The 18,625-nt window shown below is 41.6% G+C and overlaps 2 protein-coding genes across 3 annotated transcripts; both read right to left on the bottom strand.

The window, feature by feature from the left end:
* Positions 1-491: 491 nt before the first annotated feature.
* Positions 492-14,930, bottom strand: pip4p1a (phosphatidylinositol-4,5-bisphosphate 4-phosphatase 1a). The gene is made up of 7 exons (XM_029643825.2): positions 14,710-14,930; positions 13,401-13,594; positions 12,848-12,954; positions 5,419-5,524; positions 5,035-5,087; positions 4,360-4,450; positions 492-4,016 (listed from the first exon to the last, which is right to left on the bottom strand). Exons 1-7 carry the CDS (start codon positions 14,825-14,827, stop codon positions 3,873-3,875), a joined length of 813 nt encoding a protein of 270 aa, XP_029499685.1. The 5' UTR covers positions 14,828-14,930; the 3' UTR covers positions 492-3,872.
* Positions 14,931-15,097: 167 nt separating this feature from the next.
* Positions 15,098-18,273, bottom strand: dnaaf6 (dynein axonemal assembly factor 6). 2 transcript variants are annotated; one of them, XM_029643826.2, is made up of 6 exons: positions 17,893-18,273; positions 17,598-17,667; positions 16,905-17,001; positions 16,682-16,778; positions 16,356-16,441; positions 15,098-15,592 (listed from the first exon to the last, which is right to left on the bottom strand). In XM_029643826.2, exons 1-6 carry the CDS (start codon positions 17,977-17,979, stop codon positions 15,460-15,462), a joined length of 570 nt encoding a protein of 189 aa, XP_029499686.1. In that variant the 5' UTR covers positions 17,980-18,273; the 3' UTR covers positions 15,098-15,459. The 2 variants fall into 2 exon arrangements, with proteins under 2 accessions (XP_029499686.1, XP_064869803.1); XM_065013731.1 differs by lacking the exon at positions 17,893-18,273 and having other exon boundaries at positions 17,598-17,863.
* Positions 18,274-18,625: the final 352 nt, after the last annotated feature.

Here is an 18,625-nt window from a genome sequence, read left to right as displayed (position 1 = left end):
TAGGGCCTTAGTCAAGAGTAGTGCACTACATTGGGAATAGGGTGCCATTTGGAACGTGGGCACTTCTTTTTTTCCTGCTGGACTTCTCTAACCCCTTCGACGTTCTCTCTCTCCAGGGAGCTCTTTTTTAATTATAATTATTTAAAGTTTTTCAATGTTACTAATCCTTCCATCTCGTGTCGACGAAATAATGAAACTCAAGAGGCCAAAAGAAGCCAGGTTAGGTGTGCATGTGTGGTCATAAAATGTTTTGACACTTTGATCACTGGTGCACAACACAAAGCATCATGGAACCTCAACTTTTCATTTGAATAGAATGTAATTGACACTGTAATTCCATTATAAAAAGCCTGTGAATGTGTCTGAGTATCTGTAATGCCACTGTTGGGTTTTCATTATTGTGATTGATTTTGTTGTAGTAAACTGTTTTAAAAAGGAAAACACAAAAGAAATATCTAAAAAAATAAAATAAAACCTAAAACACATTCTGATATTTTCATACATCATGTCTTTATTGTGTGTAAACAAACTCTGATATGAGCATCAGCCAGGTTGTTGATTATTGGCATCATTAACATGATCAATATTGTACATAATATCATGACTAAAACATGATCATTATAATAAATAACAAGATATTTTAAAATATCTATTACTGCTACCATCACAGTTCTGTCAAGTAGGGTAACCATCTCAAAGAGCTGTACGTGTGTCCATCCGTTTGTCACTCTGCGTGTGTGTTTAAAATGATGCCATTTGTGGTTTAAATGATTGATTGTCCGTATGTAAATGAGGAATGTGTGTGGTTAAGGTCTGGACACGTTCCCGTGTCCAGAGACTTAGTGTTAGTAAGTCAAATATCTAACAACTTTGCAGATTCCCGTTAAAATAAGTAACAAGGGTTGCAAAAATAACCCTATTGATTAACAAAACAATTATTTAAAAAGTCATCCAAGAATCAAATCATGTAGTGTTATGCACACAAGTGCAATATCGGCTTAGCAATAATTACTCTGACATGAACAACAAGAAATATATGTACAATTAAAACAAAAAAAATGAACATTGCTGTAAAATAAATAACTATGACCACATCTGAACCACAGACAGGATATATGGTTAGATGAAGTGTGTTTCAACATGCAGGTAGTGTGTCTAGATTATCTTCAGCAACCGTTTTCTCTTACCCTGACTGAATCCCCAACAGCACCCTACTCCCTATTTAGTGCACCACTAGAAGAGTAAGGGGTCTACAACAACCACAGCCTGGCTGTCACCAGGGCCTCATCATAGTACATTTAGTGTAGTAAGACCATAGAGTTGGAAAGAGAGCACACTTGGCCAAAAGCCAGTTCTTTCTCTAACATGGGCAGAGCCATGGTGGGCTTTCACCACCTTGAAGCACTCTAGTACATCTCTATGAGATCCACTGAGAGCTCATGTTGACCTCACTTGTTAGCTCTTAGATGGATAAGAAAACAATATTAACCAAGAGCACAATAAAGAGATGATCAGATCACTTGCAACAAACTTGTGTATAAACTGAAGTCCTTGAGGAGAGATGCTTTTTCACGCTGGCTGCATACCACTACAGGGACTCTCCAAATGTTTCTGTGTGTGGGGAATGGGAGTGTGTACGTACATACATACGTGTGTGTGTGTGTGTGTGTGTGTCCAGTCAAATGGTTTCATCTTTTCCTCCAACTTCTTTAAGGCTTCTAAGCTGCTTTGGATCAAAGACGAACACTCCCACAGACAGACTATGCAGCATAAATAGACTCCAACATATACAGACCTCACTCTGACGATGCCCTAGCAAGCAACCCAATAAGCACCCTATTCCCAATATAGTACACTACTTCTGACCTTCGACCAGACTGAGCCCTGGTCACAAGTAGTGCACTATTTAGGGAATAGGGTGCCCTTTGGGACACAATCCTAACCTCCCTTCAAACCCAGCGCCATGTCTGGGGGAAGGAGGGTAATTTAGGTGGTGTTCATCTTACACTTCATTTGCCTTTCAACAGTGCTTCAAGGGTTTTCCAAAACAAATGAATGAATCTCATGTAAAATGCCCCAAAAAAAGAACATATATTCAGGGTTGCGGAGGAGCAGTCTTATCCGAGGGCTATGTCATCATTTAAGACTTGGTTCCACTCAGCCATGCCATGATATGAGGCTCATAGAGAGACTGGCCTAAGCAACGATTCAAACAGGGAAAGGAAAGTAGTTGAACATGTTAAAGTGAACTACTCATCAATTCAGAAGTAAATGTAGAAGTCAAGCTCTTTTAGGATATTATTCATCATCCAGTTTGGAAACACAATGACAAAAGATTCAAGGGAAGGAGGGGAACTTCTTGTTTTGTTCTTAGTTAAATGAATAAAAGGCTCCAGGGGAGGGCTGGGCGATAAAGGCTCAGAAATCATATCTTATGGACGATATACCATACCTATATATGTATATATACACACACACCTACATTGTTTATGTTCTCTAAATAAGCTTTGTTGTACAATTAAAAAGGTCAAATACTCTACATTTCAAACAGTCAGATATAATGTAATTAATTCAGGGCTCGTAAAATTAAATCTAGGCTAAATATGAGCCTACAACAAGTGTCAGACCCACCAACAACTTCATTATTTTATCAAAACAGTTTAACCTGCTTTTTTGAAATAAATCACTGATCTGACATCCAAGTCGATCTATGAAAATGCCCTTTTTGTTTACAAATGTAACCAGAACCAAGTATAATACACATTCCCTAATAATGACCAACTTCTTGTAGCAGGCATTATCGAAAATTAAAACACATCTCACAAACAATCTCTCAAGCACAAGCCCACGTGCTACTGAGTAGCCAACTAATCTTTATGATTTCAAGTTTAGCCAACTTGGATTAGCTATCTAACAAAGCAAAACAATTGAATTGTTATGAACACACCCTTCTGTCTGTCTCCAATTGTTGGAACAGAACGCTAGTCTGTTCACTTTGTTCAGATGTGGAAATCAAGTGGCCAACCATGTCTCATAAAGAGAACTAGTTCATATAAATTGTGTTTTTTTGCTTATTGCACATGTATAAAAGCTAGACAGCTAGTATAACAGTAATGCCGCATGCAACATGTATTTTCTAGAATAGATGTCCATTGGTACTCCTGTTTTAGTAGCGTCTGCTCGGCGCGTAATTTGAGGAGTTGACATGAAAAGGGTATGGTTGAAAAGGATAACTTCTCCTCTTACAGTAAAATAATGTTGCAATGTTTCTTGGTGTCCATATGACCGATTCTGTTGGACCTTAAACACAAATATCAGGTTGAAACCGCTTGTCAGAGAGGTTGTTGTGTGACAGGGGGAGGGGCTTGGTGTGTGTGTGTGTGTGTAAACAGAGAGGAAGAGGCGAAGCGAGAGGTTTTACTCACCAAAATAAGCCCAATGCGTTTCTATGTTTTTTTTACCTAAGCTTATCGGCTGCTTTCCCGCCTTTGGGACAACGACTCCCATTGTTATAGCGGAGACATACGCAGCTCGTCATTATATACAGATCTCTGGTATAAATGGGAAGGTGCACAGCACAGACGGAGCGAAGGAGACAAGACAACATGAGAACAAGCGGACATAAACGCTCAGAAAAACGATAAATAAACTAACTAGCTTCTTCCGATACGGGCATTTGGAATAACGCGCAAAAACATCAAATTAATTCGATATATCGCCCAGCCCTACTCAAGGGTGAAGTTCACCCTAGGTACAGATCTAGGATCAGCATCCCTTCCCACAATCCTGACCTTAACCATTAGTGGGGAAATTGCAAAACTGACCCAAGATCAGCACCTAGGGGCAACGTCAACCTTCGCCTGCGTGTGTGTCTATGTGAAGTTCTGTAGGGGCTCACTAACAGGCATGCAGGCCCAGTATAGAGCCCGACCCAGGGTCAGGAGTACCAGCAGGATCAGCATGGCCCAGGAGGCATAGATACCCCCGTAGGCCTGGGCCTTCACCCACGTACCTGCCTGCAAAACACAGAGAGGAAGAAGACTTAGAGACGCAGCATGTTACAAGGCTAAGGGCGGTGTGTTTCTGATAGGACTCTGACAATGTGTCACGTAAAGTAGCCACCTGCAGCACAGAACACACAGAGACAGAGACAAAAGGAGAGAGAACACAGAGAGACGTAGATGCAAGACACATGCCAGGTTTTTCCTTAGCTAAAAAAGTTCTTAGGTGAATTGGCGTGGCAGAGGCCGTGGTTGTGAAAGAGGACGGATAACATTGTGTTCTTGGGGGTTTGTTTTTATTGTGATGTCATCGCCTGGCGTGTCATGTAGAGTGGACAGTGTGGAAGTGTGTACTCACCACCAGCCCAGCAGTGGAGATGCTGAAAAGCAAGCATAGCAGAATACACCACAAGCTCCGCCTTCGAGGGTACCTCTGACCAATAGACGAGCTGCATGTCGAAGGGCATGATAAAAGAGAAGGGGAAATGGTAAAAAAAAGATTTTTATTTTATTACATAAAATATAACCAGAAATTGTTGTGACTTGCTTCGGCTGTCCAAAACATTTTTATGGTAATAGAAGAACTTCATAGGTTTAAATTATTAGTTGATGAAGCAAGTCACACTAACAAAAGGTTACGTAAGAGTCACTGAGCTCAGACTTGAGATGTTGCACACAAGACCGTAAGGAGCTTATGCTGAAGACTAATGCTATGGGAATCTGACCGACTGCTGACAACTGCCTACAGCCCACAAGTGGACACATACATATTTAACATATACTATGAAGGACATCAGTGGAGGCTGGTGTGGAAAGGACAACTCATAATAATAGCTGGAATGGAATCAGACACATGGAAAACATACGTTTGAAAAGTTCCATTGATTCCGTTCTAATCTTTACTAGGAGTCTGTCCTCCGATTTTAAGTGCCACCAGCCACCACTGAAGGACTGCATCTTGAGCATAATTGTGGTATAACCACAGCTGTATTGACCAAGCAGCCTATGGACAGAGAAACCAATCGCTACTCACACTTTCCTGCAGTGTGGGCACCTGGCGAGTGTCCTGTCAGTAAACTCTGTCCACTGAAACACATTGCAAGAAACTCATGTACTGTATAATATTTTATATTTACGTCAATTCAATTGTCCAGTAGAGTATTATCCCTGTTAGCAACATTCAAGAATTCCTTGCCTTCATAAGTGTTTTGGTGTACAATGTGGCTCTTTCTCAAAATCATCTTTCCTAGATTCCTTTTCCTCGCATCCTTCTGAAAACGCATTGGACAAGAAGGTCTAAGGGGGAGGAACCTTCTCCTCCTTAACAGTTGAGAGAGGATGTGAGGAATCATGGAATGACTCATTGAGATAGAGCCTATATACACACACTGGCTTTGAGAGAGGTGAAGGGTCGTACCAGGAAAGTGTTGTTGCAGTGTCCACAGGAGACGCGAGCTCCGGCCGGCTGGGGTTCAGGGCTGGCTGGACCAGGGTGGACTGGACCCAGGTTAATTATCCTCTTACTGGGGAGCACAATCATATAACTCACTGTTCAGTCTAAGTCAGTATTACTAGCTAGGTTCAAATACAACAGCGTTACTACACAGGAAAACAAACATCAAATTTTAGCAGATGATCTTATCCAGAGTGACTTCCAGTCAGTGCGTTCCACTGATTATAGTAGGGAAAAACAACCAGTCAGTCAGTGCGTTCCACTGATTATAGTAGGGAAAAACAACCAAACAGTCAGTGCGTTCCACTGATTATAGTAGGGAAAAACAACCAGTCAGTCAGTGCGTTCCACTGATTATAGTAGGGAAAAACAACCAGTCAGTCAGTGCGTTCCACTGATTATAGTAGGGAAAAACAACCAAACAGTCAGTGCGTTCCACTGATTATAGTAGGGAAAAACAACCAAACAGTCAGTGCGTTCCACTGATTATAGTAGGGAAAAACAACCAAACAGTCAGTGCGTTCCACTGATTATAGTAGGGAAAAACAACCAAACAGTCAGTGCGTTCCACTGATTATAGTAGGGAAAAACAACCAGTCAGTCAGTGCGTTCCACTGATTATAGTAGGGAAAAACAACCAGTCAGTCAGTGCGTTCCACTGATTATAGTAGGGAAAAACAACCAAACAGTCAGTGCGTTCCACTGATTATAGTAGGGAAAAACAACCAAACAGTCAGTGCGTTCCACTGATTATAGTAGGGAAAAACAACCAAACAGTCAGTGCGTTCCACTGATTATAGTAGGGAAAAACAACCAAACAGTCAGTGCGTTCCACTGATTATAGTAGGGAAAAACAACCAAACAGTCAGTGCGTTCCACTGATTATAGTAGGGAAAAACAACCAAACAGTCAGTGCGTTCCACTGATTATAGTAGGGAAAAACAACCAAACAGTCAGTGCGTTCCACTGATTATAGTAGGGAAAAACAACCAAACAGTCAGTGCGTTCCACTGATTATAGTAGGGAAAAACAACCAAACAGTCAGTGCGTTCCACTGATTATAGTAGGGAAAAACAACCAAACAGTCAGTGCGTTCCACTGATTATAGTAGGGAAAAACAACCAAACAGTCAGTGCGTTCCACTGATTATAGTAGGGAAAAACAACCAAACAGTCAGTGCGTTCCACTGATTATAGTAGGGAAAAACAACCAAACAGTCAGTGCGTTCCACTGATTATAGTAGGGAAAAACAACCAAACAGTCAGTGCGTTCCACTGATTATAGTAGGGAAAAACAACCAAACAGTCAGTGCGTTCCACTGATTATAGTAGGGAAAAACAACCAAACAGTCAGTGCGTTCCACTGATTATAGTAGGGAAAAACAACCAAACAGTCAGTGCGTTCCACTGATTATAGTAGGGAAAAACAACCAAACAGTCATTGCCAGTAGACCCTTTATTAGCCGTTATCAGCATAGTCAGTGCCAGGAAGAAGAGAAAAATCAGCAACCACTTACCTTGCTGTTCAGTCCAAGTCAGTATTACTAACTAGCTATTACTGAGCGCAAGTTCCATACCGGTCAACAAACTTATCTAGGGGCCTGGGTTAGCCTAACGCAGCCCTTGACGTACTAGTATCCGTGTGAATTAAGGGGTGTCAAATGCTATATCAATTGTATTCACCAAGCCACCTGGACAAACTATCTCCATACCCAGGAAGTGGGTGCATTCGAAATGGCACCCTATTCCCTATATAGTGCACTACTTTTGACCAGGGCCCATATGGCTCTGGTTAAAAGTAGTGCATTATTATAGGGAATTGGGAGCCATTTCAGTCATATGGTGCATTCGGAAAGTATTTCAGACCCCTTCCCCTTTTTGTTACGTTACAGCCTTATTCTAAGATTTATTTAAATAACTTTTTCCCCTGCAATCTACACACAATACCCCATAATGACAAAGAGAAAACAGGTTTTTAGAATTTTTGCAAATAAGAAACTAAAATACCTTATTAACGTAAGTATTCAGACCCTTTGCTCTGAGACTCGACGCTCAGGTGCATCTGTGGTAAATTTTATTGATTGGACATAATTTGTTAAGGCACAAACCTGTCTATATAACAAAAGGTCCCAGAGTTGACAATGCATATCGGAGCAAAATCCAAGCCATGAGGTCAAAGGAATACCATTTGCCATACATTTTTCAACTGTGCTGTGACGTTTCAAAAGGTTCTGAACCTTTCTATTCTAACAGTTTCTACTGATAGTAAATTAAAGAAACATTTTTGATAAAAGGATTATATTATTGATCAATGGAATTTCCAAATCACTCAGCAGGGCAATTTGCAGAGTTAACACCAGGTAAATGTTGCCTTTCTTGAACCTGCGACCAAAAACAAGTGCATTCGGAAAGAATTCAGACCCCTTTAGTTTTTCCACATCGTTACATTAGTCTTAATCTAAAATGTATTAAAATTGCCCCCCCCCCCTCTCAATCTACACACAATACCCCATAATAAACAAAGCAGAAAAAGGTTGTAATTTCTTACAAATGTATCTAATAAAAACTGAAATTCATTTACATAAGTGTCCATTGATCATCCTTGAGATGTTTCTACCACAGTTGGAGTCCACCTGTGGTAAATTCAATTGATTGGACATGATTTGGAAAGGCACACACCTGTCTATATAAAGTCCCACAGTTGACAGTGCACGTCAGAGCAAAAACCAAGCCACGAGGTCATAGGAATTGTCTGTAGAGCTCCGAGACAGGATTGTGTCAAGCTACAGATCTGGGGAAGGATACCAAAAAAACATCTGCAGATTGAAGGTCACCAAGAACCCAGTGGACTCCATCATTCTTAAATCAAAGAAGTTAGGAACCACCAAGACTCTTCCAAGAGCTGGCCACCCAGCAAAACTGAGCAATCGAGGGAGAAGGGCTTTGGTCAGGGAGGTGACCAAGAACCCGATGGTCACTCTGACAGAGCTCCAGAGTTCCTCTGTGGAGATGATTGTCCTTCTGGAAGGTTCTCCAATCTCTGCAGCACTCCATCAAACCAGGCCTTTATGGTAGAGTGGCCAGACTGAAGCCACTCCTCAGTAAAAAGGCACATGACAAACCACTTAAAGGACACTAGTTTGATGAAACCAAGATTGAACTCTTTTAGCCTGAATGCCAAGTGTCACATCTGGTGGAAACCTGGCACCATCTAGACAATGAAGCATGGTGGTGGCAGCATCATGCTGTGGGGAAGTTTTTCAGCGGCAGGGACTGGGAGACTAGTCTGGATCGAGGCAAAGATGAATGGAGCAAAGTACAGAGATCCTTGATGAAAACCTTCTCCAGAGCACTCGGGACCTCAAACTGGGGCAAAGGTTCACCTTCAAACAGGACAACGACGACCCTAAGCACACAGACAAAACAACACAGGAGTGGCTTCGGGTCAAGCCTAAATGTCCTCGAGTGGCCCAGACAGAGCCCAGACTTAAACCTGATCGAACATCTCTGGAGAGACCTGAAAATAGCTGTGCAGTGACGCTCCCCATCCAACCTGACAGAGCTCGAGAGGATCTGCAGAGAAGAATGAGAGAAACTCCTCATAAAGGTGTGCCAAGCTTGTAGCGTCATACCCAAGACTCGATGCTGTAATCGCTGCCAAAGAGGTTTCAACAAAGTACAGAGTAAAGGGTCTGAATACTTATGTTTTACTTATTTTCTTATAATACAAATTTGGCTTTTGCTTTGTCGTTATGGGGTATTGTGTATAGATTGATGGGGGGAGGGGAGACTATGTAATTGATTTTAGAGTAAGGCTGTACCATAACAAAATGTGGAAAAAGGCAAGGAGTCTGAATATTGCTGCCTGTTCAGGGGCAGAAGGACACATTTGTACCTTGTCAGCTCGGGGGTTTGAACTTGCAACCTTCCGGTTACTAGTCCAACGTTCTAACCACTAGGCTACCCTAAACAGGCCCATTTGATTTTGTCTGGCTTGCCGGTGTAGGCAGGAACATCAGTAAATTTGGAAAACTGGGATATACCTAAATAATTAAAATCAGGGTGAATTTTCCATAAATAGACAAGTGTCAGCAAGATCTTATCTACTTTTGCTAACTTTATATTAAAATGTATTGAGATAAATAAGACATTTGGGGATATGAATACAGAGTGTGTGTCTGCTTTACCGTCAGACCATTTTATTGGTAAACTACACTAATGTAAACGTGTTATTTTGCCGTCATCCACTCAAAGACATTCAGAGACGAGTCCCGAAGCCACTTCTGCGTTGTCTTGGCTTTGTTCTTAGAGTCCTTGTCCTGTTGGAAGGTGAACCTTCTCCCCAATCGGAGGTCCTGAGTGCTCTGGAGCAGGTTTTCATCAAGGATCTCGGTACTTCGTTCCATTCATCTTTCCCTCGATCCTGACTAGTCTCCCAGTCCCTGCCGCTGAAAAACATCCCCACAACATGATGCTGCCATCACCATGCTTCACCATAGGGATGGTGCCAGGTTTCCTCCAGACGTGATGCTTGGCATTCTGGCCAAAGTTATCGATCTTGGTTTCATTTGACCATAGAATCTTGTTTCTCATGGTCTGAGTCTCCTTTAGGTGCCTTTTGGCAAACAAGTGGCCTGTCATGTGCCTTTTACTGAAGAGTGGCTTCTGTCGGGCCAATCTACTATAAAAGCTGGCTTGATGGAATGCTACAGAGCTGGTTCTCCCATGAGGAACTCTAGAGCTCTGTCAGAGTGACCATCGGGTTCTTGGTCACCTCCCTGACCAAGGCCCTTCTCCCTTGATTGCTCTGTTTTGCCGAGCGGTCAGCTCTTGGAAGAGTCTTGGTGGTTCCAAACGTCTTCCATTTAAGAATGGAGGCCACTGTGCTCTTGGGGACCTTCATTGCTGCAGACACTTTTTGGTACCTTCCCCAGATCTGTACCATGACCCAATCCTGTCTCGGAGCTCTACAGACAATTCTTTCGACATCATGGCTTGGTTTTTGCTCTGATATGCACTGTCAACTGTGGGACCTTATATAGACAGGTGTGTGCCTTTCCAAATTATGTTCAAACAATTGAATTTACAACAGGTGGACTCCAATCAAGTTGTAGAAATATCTCAAGGATGATCAATAAAAACAGGATGCACCTGAGCTCAATTTCAAGTCTCATAGCAAAGGGTCTGAATACTTATGTAAACAAGGTTTCCGTTTTTAAAAATTTGTAATACATTTGCAAAAATGTCTAAAAACCCGTTTTCACGTCGTCATTATGGGAGATTGTATGTAGATTGATGAGGAAATGGTTAATTGAATCCATTTAGAATAAGGCTGTAACATAAAATGTGGGAAAAGGGAAGGGGTCTGAATACGAATGAAATAAGAAAGTAGTCAAGACGACTAACTTGATTGAGCCTCCGCCATGTATATATCTCACTAGGTCAGGATATTAAACCTCCATATATCCAAAATGTCCATAATATTTGTAATTTCCTTAAGTGCATGAGGGTAATAATTTATGGTGTGATTTCCTTTAAGGTCGATTGAGGTACTTAAAACCGTATTATAATCTCTCACCATAATAATTGAGTCATGTATTGCTTGTAAGAGCGAGAGAGAGATATATATATAGTTGAAGTCGGAAGTTTACATAAACAAGTTTTAATGACTCCAACCTAAGTGTTTCAACCACTCCACAAATGTCTTGTTAACAAACTATAGTTTTGGCAATTCGGTTAGGACATCTACTTTGTGCATGACCAGTAATTTTTACAACAATTGTTTACAGACAGATTATTTCACTGTATCACAATTCTAGTGGGTCAGAAGTTTACATACACAAGGTCGACCGTGCCTTTAAACTGCATGGAAAAGTACAGAAAATTATGTCATGGCTTTAGAAGCTTCTGATAAGCTAATTGACATCATTTGAGTCAATTGGAGGTGTACCTGTGGATGTATTTCAAGGTCTACCTTCAAACTCAGTGCCTCTTTGCTTGACATTATGGGGAGGGGGAAAAAAGACTTGTAGACCTCCACAAGTCTGGTTCATCCATGGGAGCAATTTCAAAAACCCCTGAAGGTACTGTGTTCATCTGTACAAACAATAGTACGCAAGTATAAACACCATGGGACCACGCATGTCTCTGTCTCCTAGAGATGAACGTACTTTGGTGCGAAAAGTGCAAATCTATAACCAGAACAGCAAAGGACCTTGTGAAGATGCTGGAGGAAACAGGTACAAAAGTATCTATATCTACAGTAAAAACAAGTCCTATATAGACATAACCTGAAAGGCCGCTCAGCAAGGATGAAGCCACTGCTCCAAAACCGCCATTAAAAAGCCAGACTACTGGTTGCAGCTGGACATGGGAACAAAGACCGTACTTTTTGGAGAAATGTCCTCTGGCCTGATGAAACAAAATACAACTGTTTGGCCATAATGACCATCGTTATGTTTGGAGGGAAAAGAGGGAGGCTTGCAAGCCGAAGAACACCATCCCAAACATGAAGCACACGGGTGGCAGCATCATGTTGTGGGGGTGCTTTGCTGCAGGAGGGACTGGTGCACTTCACAAAATAGATCGCATCATGAGGGAGGGAAATTATGTAGATATATTGAAGCAACATCAAGACATCAGTCAGGAAGTTAAAGCTTGGTCGCAAATGGACAATGATCCCAAGCATACCTCCAAAGTTGTGGCAAAATGGCTTAAGGAGAGCAAAGTATAGGTATTGGAGTGGCCATCACCTCAATCCTATAGAACATTAGTGGGCAGAACTGAAAAAGTATGTGCGAGCAAGTAGGCCTGCAAACCTGACTCAGTGACACCAGCTCTGTCAGGAGGAATGGGCCAAAATTCACCCAACTTATTGTGGGAAGCTTGTGGAAGGCTACCTGAAACGTTTGACCCAAGTTAAACAATTTAAAGGCAATGCTACCAAATACTAATTGAGTGTATGTAAACTTCTGACCCACTGGGAATGTGATGAAAAAAATAAAAAGCTGAAACAAATCATTCTCTCTTCTATTATTCTGACCTTTCACATTCTTAAAATAAAGTGGTGATCCGAACTGACCTAAAACATGCTATTTTTTTACTAGGATTAAATGTCAGGAATTGTGAAAAACTGAGTTTAAATGTATTTGGCTAAGGTCTATGTAAACTTCTGACTTCAACTGTATGCATATATATATATATATATATATTTTTTTTTTAAAGCAGCGTGGATCATCATTATTTGGACAGTAGATTAATGAGCCAAATCTGTTTAAGGTCCAATATCATTATTTCTGGATCTGTTTGAACGGTTTACACATTCGGATCGAAATTGTTCATTAATATGATCACCCCTTTTTGTTTTCTAAATAGGTCAAAATGTGCCCCCCTACCAGTAGGGGCGGGGACAGGCGATCCTCTGAGAGGTGACTTTGCAGATGAGGAGACAGTTACAGGGACAGCGGACATACTTCTTCCCTGCTGGTGCATTCTTGATGGGCTACAGAGGGAGACAGAGACACACAAGAGGAGGAATGGGACGAGGAGGAGGACGAGAGGGAGACAGAGACACACAAGAGGAGGAATGGGACGAGGACGAGAGGGAGACAGAGACACACAAGAGGAGGAATGGGACGAGGAGGAGGACGAGAGGGAGACAGTGACACACAAGAGGAGGAATGGGACGAGGACGAGAGGGAGACAGAGACACACAAGAGGAGGAATGGGACGAGGAATAGGACGAGAGGAAGAGGGGGAACAAGCCAAACAAGATGAACAAGAAGAAGTCATTATCAGAGTACCATTTTGCAACACAACCTAAATGAACACACAGGTAGATGTAAGGTATGCAGAGGGCTCTGGTCAGAAGTAGTGCACTACACATTGAACATTTGAGACGAAACCTAAATAAATATGCAGGTAGTAAACACTAAACAGGTTAGCCACCGTAGCTTCGTTGCAGACCCCACACTTGACCACATGCTGGTGGAGCTTCCCCTCCACGCTGATGAGGCTCTGACACACCCTACAGCTGATGACTGGCGCGCTGCCACTCTCTGGGGAGGTGAGGGGGGAGTACGGAGGAGGGTCCTCCCCCAGGAGCACTGAGGGCTGGGTGGGGCTGGGGAAGGGAGGGAAGCCTGAAATACAGAGAGAGGGAGGCACATTTAAAATGTTGATCATTTTAGCTGACACTCTTATTCATAGCGACTTACAGTCAGTGCATTCAAATAACTAAGGCCTTAACAAAATGAACACATAGTGGCAGAGTAGTGCACTGCCGCTGAAACAAGAAAGGGTTACACACAGAATTTGACTCTGGAGTTCCAACTGAAAATGAGCTATATAAAAGGACTGCAGGGACTTCTCTCTCTCTCTCCATGTGTATGGAACTTAACACAACTGTAGTACGATTGACAGAAATCAGCAGTTACCACTATACAAATAACTTCAAATAAACAAGTGTAAATAAATACATTAAAAGGCATATTGTGAACAAACACCTGTTTTACCCACCCAACTCATGCCACTGTTCTAATATGTAGTTCAGTACAGTAGCCCCTCCCAATTACTGTCTCCGTTGGTCGTCGTCTTATATTGCAGTAATTATGAGCTTCCCTAGTGGCCCAGAGCGGTGTCAATCAAATCAGGTGTTTTGGTTACATACAGAGATTTGCAAACTAGCTAGCCAGACATCACTGGCAGTATATCTTCAAATAACTGTAGAAATATTACACTACTAGCTATAATTTTATAATAGGCCATCAACATATCTCAGAATTACCAACAATATTATAACACGTGGATCACCTGGGATCTTGCATACTATACTGAGCAATTAGCTAGTTGGGCTACTTAGTTAGCCAGCTAGCCATCTTTGGGTAGACAAAGTTATAGTTAGTTCCATACATAAAACGCAAAACATAATGGGTGTTTATGTTTAGTACAACATCCCTGCAACTATGAGGACTAGCCGACAAAATGCAGAAAATGCCAAAACGTTACAAAAATATAGCCAATTAGCTAGCCAGGTGACTAGCTAGTTATTGAGTTTGATGGGCGTAGCAGCCAGCTAACCGCTAGTTATAGCTAGCTAACAGGCATGCTTGCATCAACAGCTGGCTAGCAACCACGATTCACTCCCCAGATACTGTCCATGTAGATACCAGGAAAGCAACCTTTCGTGCTCTTGACTATCTGCAAATCATAGGGACCGACGCTTTGGCTAGGTAGGAGAACATCCATGGATACTCACTTTGTGGTTTATTTGGTAAACCATAGGGAGCCGAGCCCGGTGACACTCCGCCGTTACCGCCGACAAGAGCACCATCTCCAAGATCTGCTAGTAACGGGGACCTCTCACCGTCCGCCATACCGAGAGCAAAGGCGTGGGAGGAGCAGAACCGTGCAGCGCAATGATATGGAGCCGTTATATTGTTGTGTCCAGGATTTTGTCTGAAACGTATGCGTCACATGATCACACGTTCGCTGCTGTGACTGTCAGACCATGCACACTTCCCCATAATTGGTCAACACAGCCCACAACTGCCTATGATAACACAGCATATTGCATAGTAACAAACAAGAATGGTAACGCTAAAATATAGCAGAGGGTGTTGGTGAATATAGCACAAAGAGGAAAATAAACCAGACACATGTATTTATTGAAACGCTGCCAATATATTCCATGGAACAGAAGAAAACAAATATTCAATGAACAGATTAAATGGTCAGACTTTATCATGAAAACCATGGAACTCTACAAACAAACAAGTCATCTATATTGCGAGAAATTGACAATACCCATCTCTTCTGCTTCATGACAGAAGACATAGGCTCTGCTCTCACCTGTGCACGGGTCAGGTAAGTAGGAACTGAAGGAACCCCTAGATAGATAGGGACTTCAGGAACCCATAACCACATGCACGTGTCCTCGAAGATTTGCTTAATTTCCTCTCGAGTTCAGTTTGTTCCTCAATTATTTTTCCTTTCTCCTAACTTTCTCTCATCGTTGCAGGTTGATTTGGTCCATGAGGCGGTTCATTGGTAGAGTGACCTCCAGCTCCTGTCTTTCACTGTAGAACTGGGCTTTTCCATCCTGACTGTGGACTGGGTGAGGAAGGTGTAGGCCCAGTTTACTGTGTGGAGAGAGAAGAAAGGATTTAAAGCTAGAATCCTTAATTGCTACATCCATTTTTGGACTTGTGAATTAATTATATAAACCCATTGATTCTTGAAGAATATAACTTATAAATGCCTTATTTTACTGTTTTTTTACTGCTGCATTCTGATTATTTGTTATTTTTTACTTATCTATTTACTTAACACTTATTTTTCTTAAAACGGCGTTGTTGGTTAAGGGCTTGTAAGTAAGCATTTCACTGTAAGGTCTACTACACCTATTGTATTCGGCACGTGACATTTTTTTTTTATTTTTTATCTTAGTTAAACTGTCATACACCATCAGAACCTAATATGTAAACAATGTCAATGTAAACAAACACTATATAGCCTCAAAACATGGTTAAAACTATAAGTCCTTGCATCCATAACCCTGTCTTATTAATTTGAGAGTTCTTACATTTTTTCCCGCTTTGTTATGGTTTCAATTAAGGATTCTAGCTTTAATGAGTAAAATAGATATGAGAGAAAGAAAGAGCGAGAGACAGAAATACATTGTGAGTGTGTGTGTGTGTGTGTGAGAGAGAGAGAGATGACAACATGTGCTTTAGATAGATATAAATATAGAGATAAAGCATTCTTTATGAAGAAAGAAGGAGAAAGATATGAGGTCAATAAATAGTAGCAAATAGTTTTCTGGCTGTGTATAGAAAGTCTGGAACTCTTTACAGAAGGATGACAGGCAGGCAACATTCTAAAGAATTTTCTAAAGAATCTTACAAGTTTGGCGTTCGCAGATCAAGGAATTTCTCCTTCACATCCAAGACTACATCTGTTGCTTTGGCGTCTGGCAGTTTGATTTTCACCTGAGAAGATAAAGTTTATATTATTGTTCTGTACTATAAATTTCAGATGGGTGTAATAGACACCAAAAAACTTGCCCTCAACCCAGATGGAGAACATTCTATTCATCTATTCAAGCCAAGTAATAGATGCAAGAAGATGTAACATTGCATTACAGAGCACAACACTGTAGCTACATGGTTACCAATAGCATAGAATTACATACAGGATCCTATAGAATCCTATAGAATCTCTATGGTTACCAGCATGCTGTCACAGCACATGGAAGAGGGATCCTTTCGGCTCATCCCAAGAAACACGTCCTCTGTCCCAACATTCTGCTTCAGCAATATGTCATACCTGAACACACACACGTTCCCCAGACAACAACAATGACAAAAAATCAGATGTGAGGGATGGGAGTACCAATTGCCTTGTCTGGAATGTTGTTTTCTTTTTCATGGTTAGACTGCAAACTTGACTTACTCAGGCTTTGGCCGGGTGTCTGTGAGGTCATCAAACTGCGACCCCTCTGTCACCTCCTCCTCACTCCAGATGGCTTTACTGTCCTTCTTGGTGTAGGCTGTTGTAACCATAGAATTAGTAATTTCATAGGATCTCTATGGTTGTAACTACATTTTCAAAATATATATTTAACCTTTATTTAACTAGGCAAGTCAGCCTAGTGGTTAGAGCGGTGGACTAGCAACCGGAAGGTTGCAAGTTCAAACCCCCGAGCTGACAAGGTACAAATCTGTTGTTCTGCCCCTGAACAGGCAGTTAACCCACTTTTCCTAGGCTGTCATTGAAAATAAGAATTGGTTCTTAACTGACTTGCCTAGTTAAATAAAGGTTAAAAAAAATTAAACATTTAAAGAACAAATTCTTATTTTCAATGAAGGTCTATCCCGGCCAAACCCCGACCTGGATGACGCTGGGCCAATTGTGCGCAGCCTTATGGGACTCCCAATCACGGCCGGTTGTGATACAGCCTGGAATCGAACCCGGGTCTGTACCAGGGTCATTCCAGGGTCTCTAGCATTGAGATGCATTGCCTTAGACCACTGCACCACTCGAGAGCCCCAAACATACACAGTTTGTTACTGTTTACATCCCAAATGGCACCCTATTCCATATTCCACTACTTTTTTTGGTACAAGCCATCTGATAAAAACAGACCTGATTTGTTGGCAGCAGGTGAAGGAAAACCAATATCTCCAGGTCCCATTACGGCTGAGGATGTCATATTCTGTTCAGAAAATATTTCAACGAATAAATCACTTTCAAAGACTGACATAGAAAGCAAGTGCAAAGTAACTGTTGTCACATATCTAACGTTAACAAGCTGCATGATCATCGGGTTTTTGCTAGCATGCTAACTGGACAAGTTATTACATTTTGTTTGCCAAAACCAATTTATTAGCTAGTTTGTTTACGCAATTTATCCAATGATTAATCGTTAGCAATGCCTTACTCTACAATTGTATTCATCATCCTCGTCCCGGGTGGCTAAGAGGGCAGAGAGCGCTTGTAGATTCTGGGCTGATGACAACCCCTCCATTGACACTGTGAAAGAATATTCACTTGTTCGAGCAAAGGCTTCCTTCCCAAAGTCAGCTAACGTTAGCAAGTTACAACAAACAATATTTGCTGGATACGTCAATATCGCGTTAAACCTAATGGCTAATCGCTGTGTACATAAAATAGGCGAATTAAGATTATCTAAACAAAATCAAATCAAAACAATAGGATATATATTCATGTCCCACAAGGAGAACGTCAAATATGTTTTATAACTAAACCTATCTGCGGGAATGTGTCCGGCAACTGTTTCCAGGGAGATGGTCGCTTAGCTTTTTTCGATGCCATGGAAACCGCGACTACGTCATCTTGTGGGAGTGACGAGAGCCACACAGGTTTAAATAGAACCACATAACTTTCCAGACTGGCACTTCGTGTACTCCGATCTGAAAAACAATATAGGAAAAAACTCCAGCCAGCTAATCAGAAGGCGAGGTTAAACGTATTCATTATTTTCAGATTTACAGGAGTGCCTAAGGGTTTGGGGGAATTCAGCACATCTCTCTTTGATTATCTGGTCCTCAGCATTCATTGAACCTTTTTTCCTTACTGGGTCCCTGCCCTCTCCCTGCTTTTTGTCGCGTTCATGTATTAGTCAGAACTAGTAAAATTGGACAATTCAGACC

Source organism: Oncorhynchus nerka, linkage group LG9b (assembly GCF_034236695.1).
Source record: "Oncorhynchus nerka isolate Pitt River linkage group LG9b, Oner_Uvic_2.0, whole genome shotgun sequence".
NCBI lineage: Eukaryota > Metazoa > Chordata > Actinopteri > Salmoniformes > Salmonidae > Oncorhynchus > Oncorhynchus nerka.
This window is presented reverse-complemented; position numbering and strand designations above follow the sequence as displayed.

What these genes read in the sequence shown, in the direction of transcription:
- pip4p1a (XM_029643825.2), bottom strand. Translation starts at nt 14,827, where the DNA reads ATGGCGGACGGTGAGAGGTCCCCGTTACTAGCAGATCTTGGAGATGGT. An exon ending in TGCCCACACTGCAGGAAAGT is followed by an intron (nt 4,451 to 5,034) that starts GTGAGTAGCGAT and finishes TTCGACATGCAG; the next exon opens with CTCGTCTATTGGTCAGAGGT. An exon ending in TCTCCACTGCTGGGCTGGTG is followed by an intron (nt 4,017 to 4,359) that starts GTGAGTACACAC and finishes TGTGTTTTGCAG; the next exon opens with GCAGGTACGTGGGTGAAGGC.
- dnaaf6 (XM_065013731.1), bottom strand. Translation starts at nt 17,775, where the DNA reads ATGATCATGCAGCTTGTTAACGTTAGATATGTGACAACAGTTACTTTG. An exon ending in ACCTGCTGCCAACAAATCAG is followed by an intron (nt 17,002 to 17,597) that starts GTCTGTTTTTAT and finishes TGGTTACAACAG; the next exon opens with CCTACACCAAGAAGGACAGT. An exon ending in TGTGCTGTGACAGCATGCTG is followed by an intron (nt 16,442 to 16,681) that starts GTAACCATAGAG and finishes TTATCTTCTCAG; the next exon opens with GTGAAAATCAAACTGCCAGA.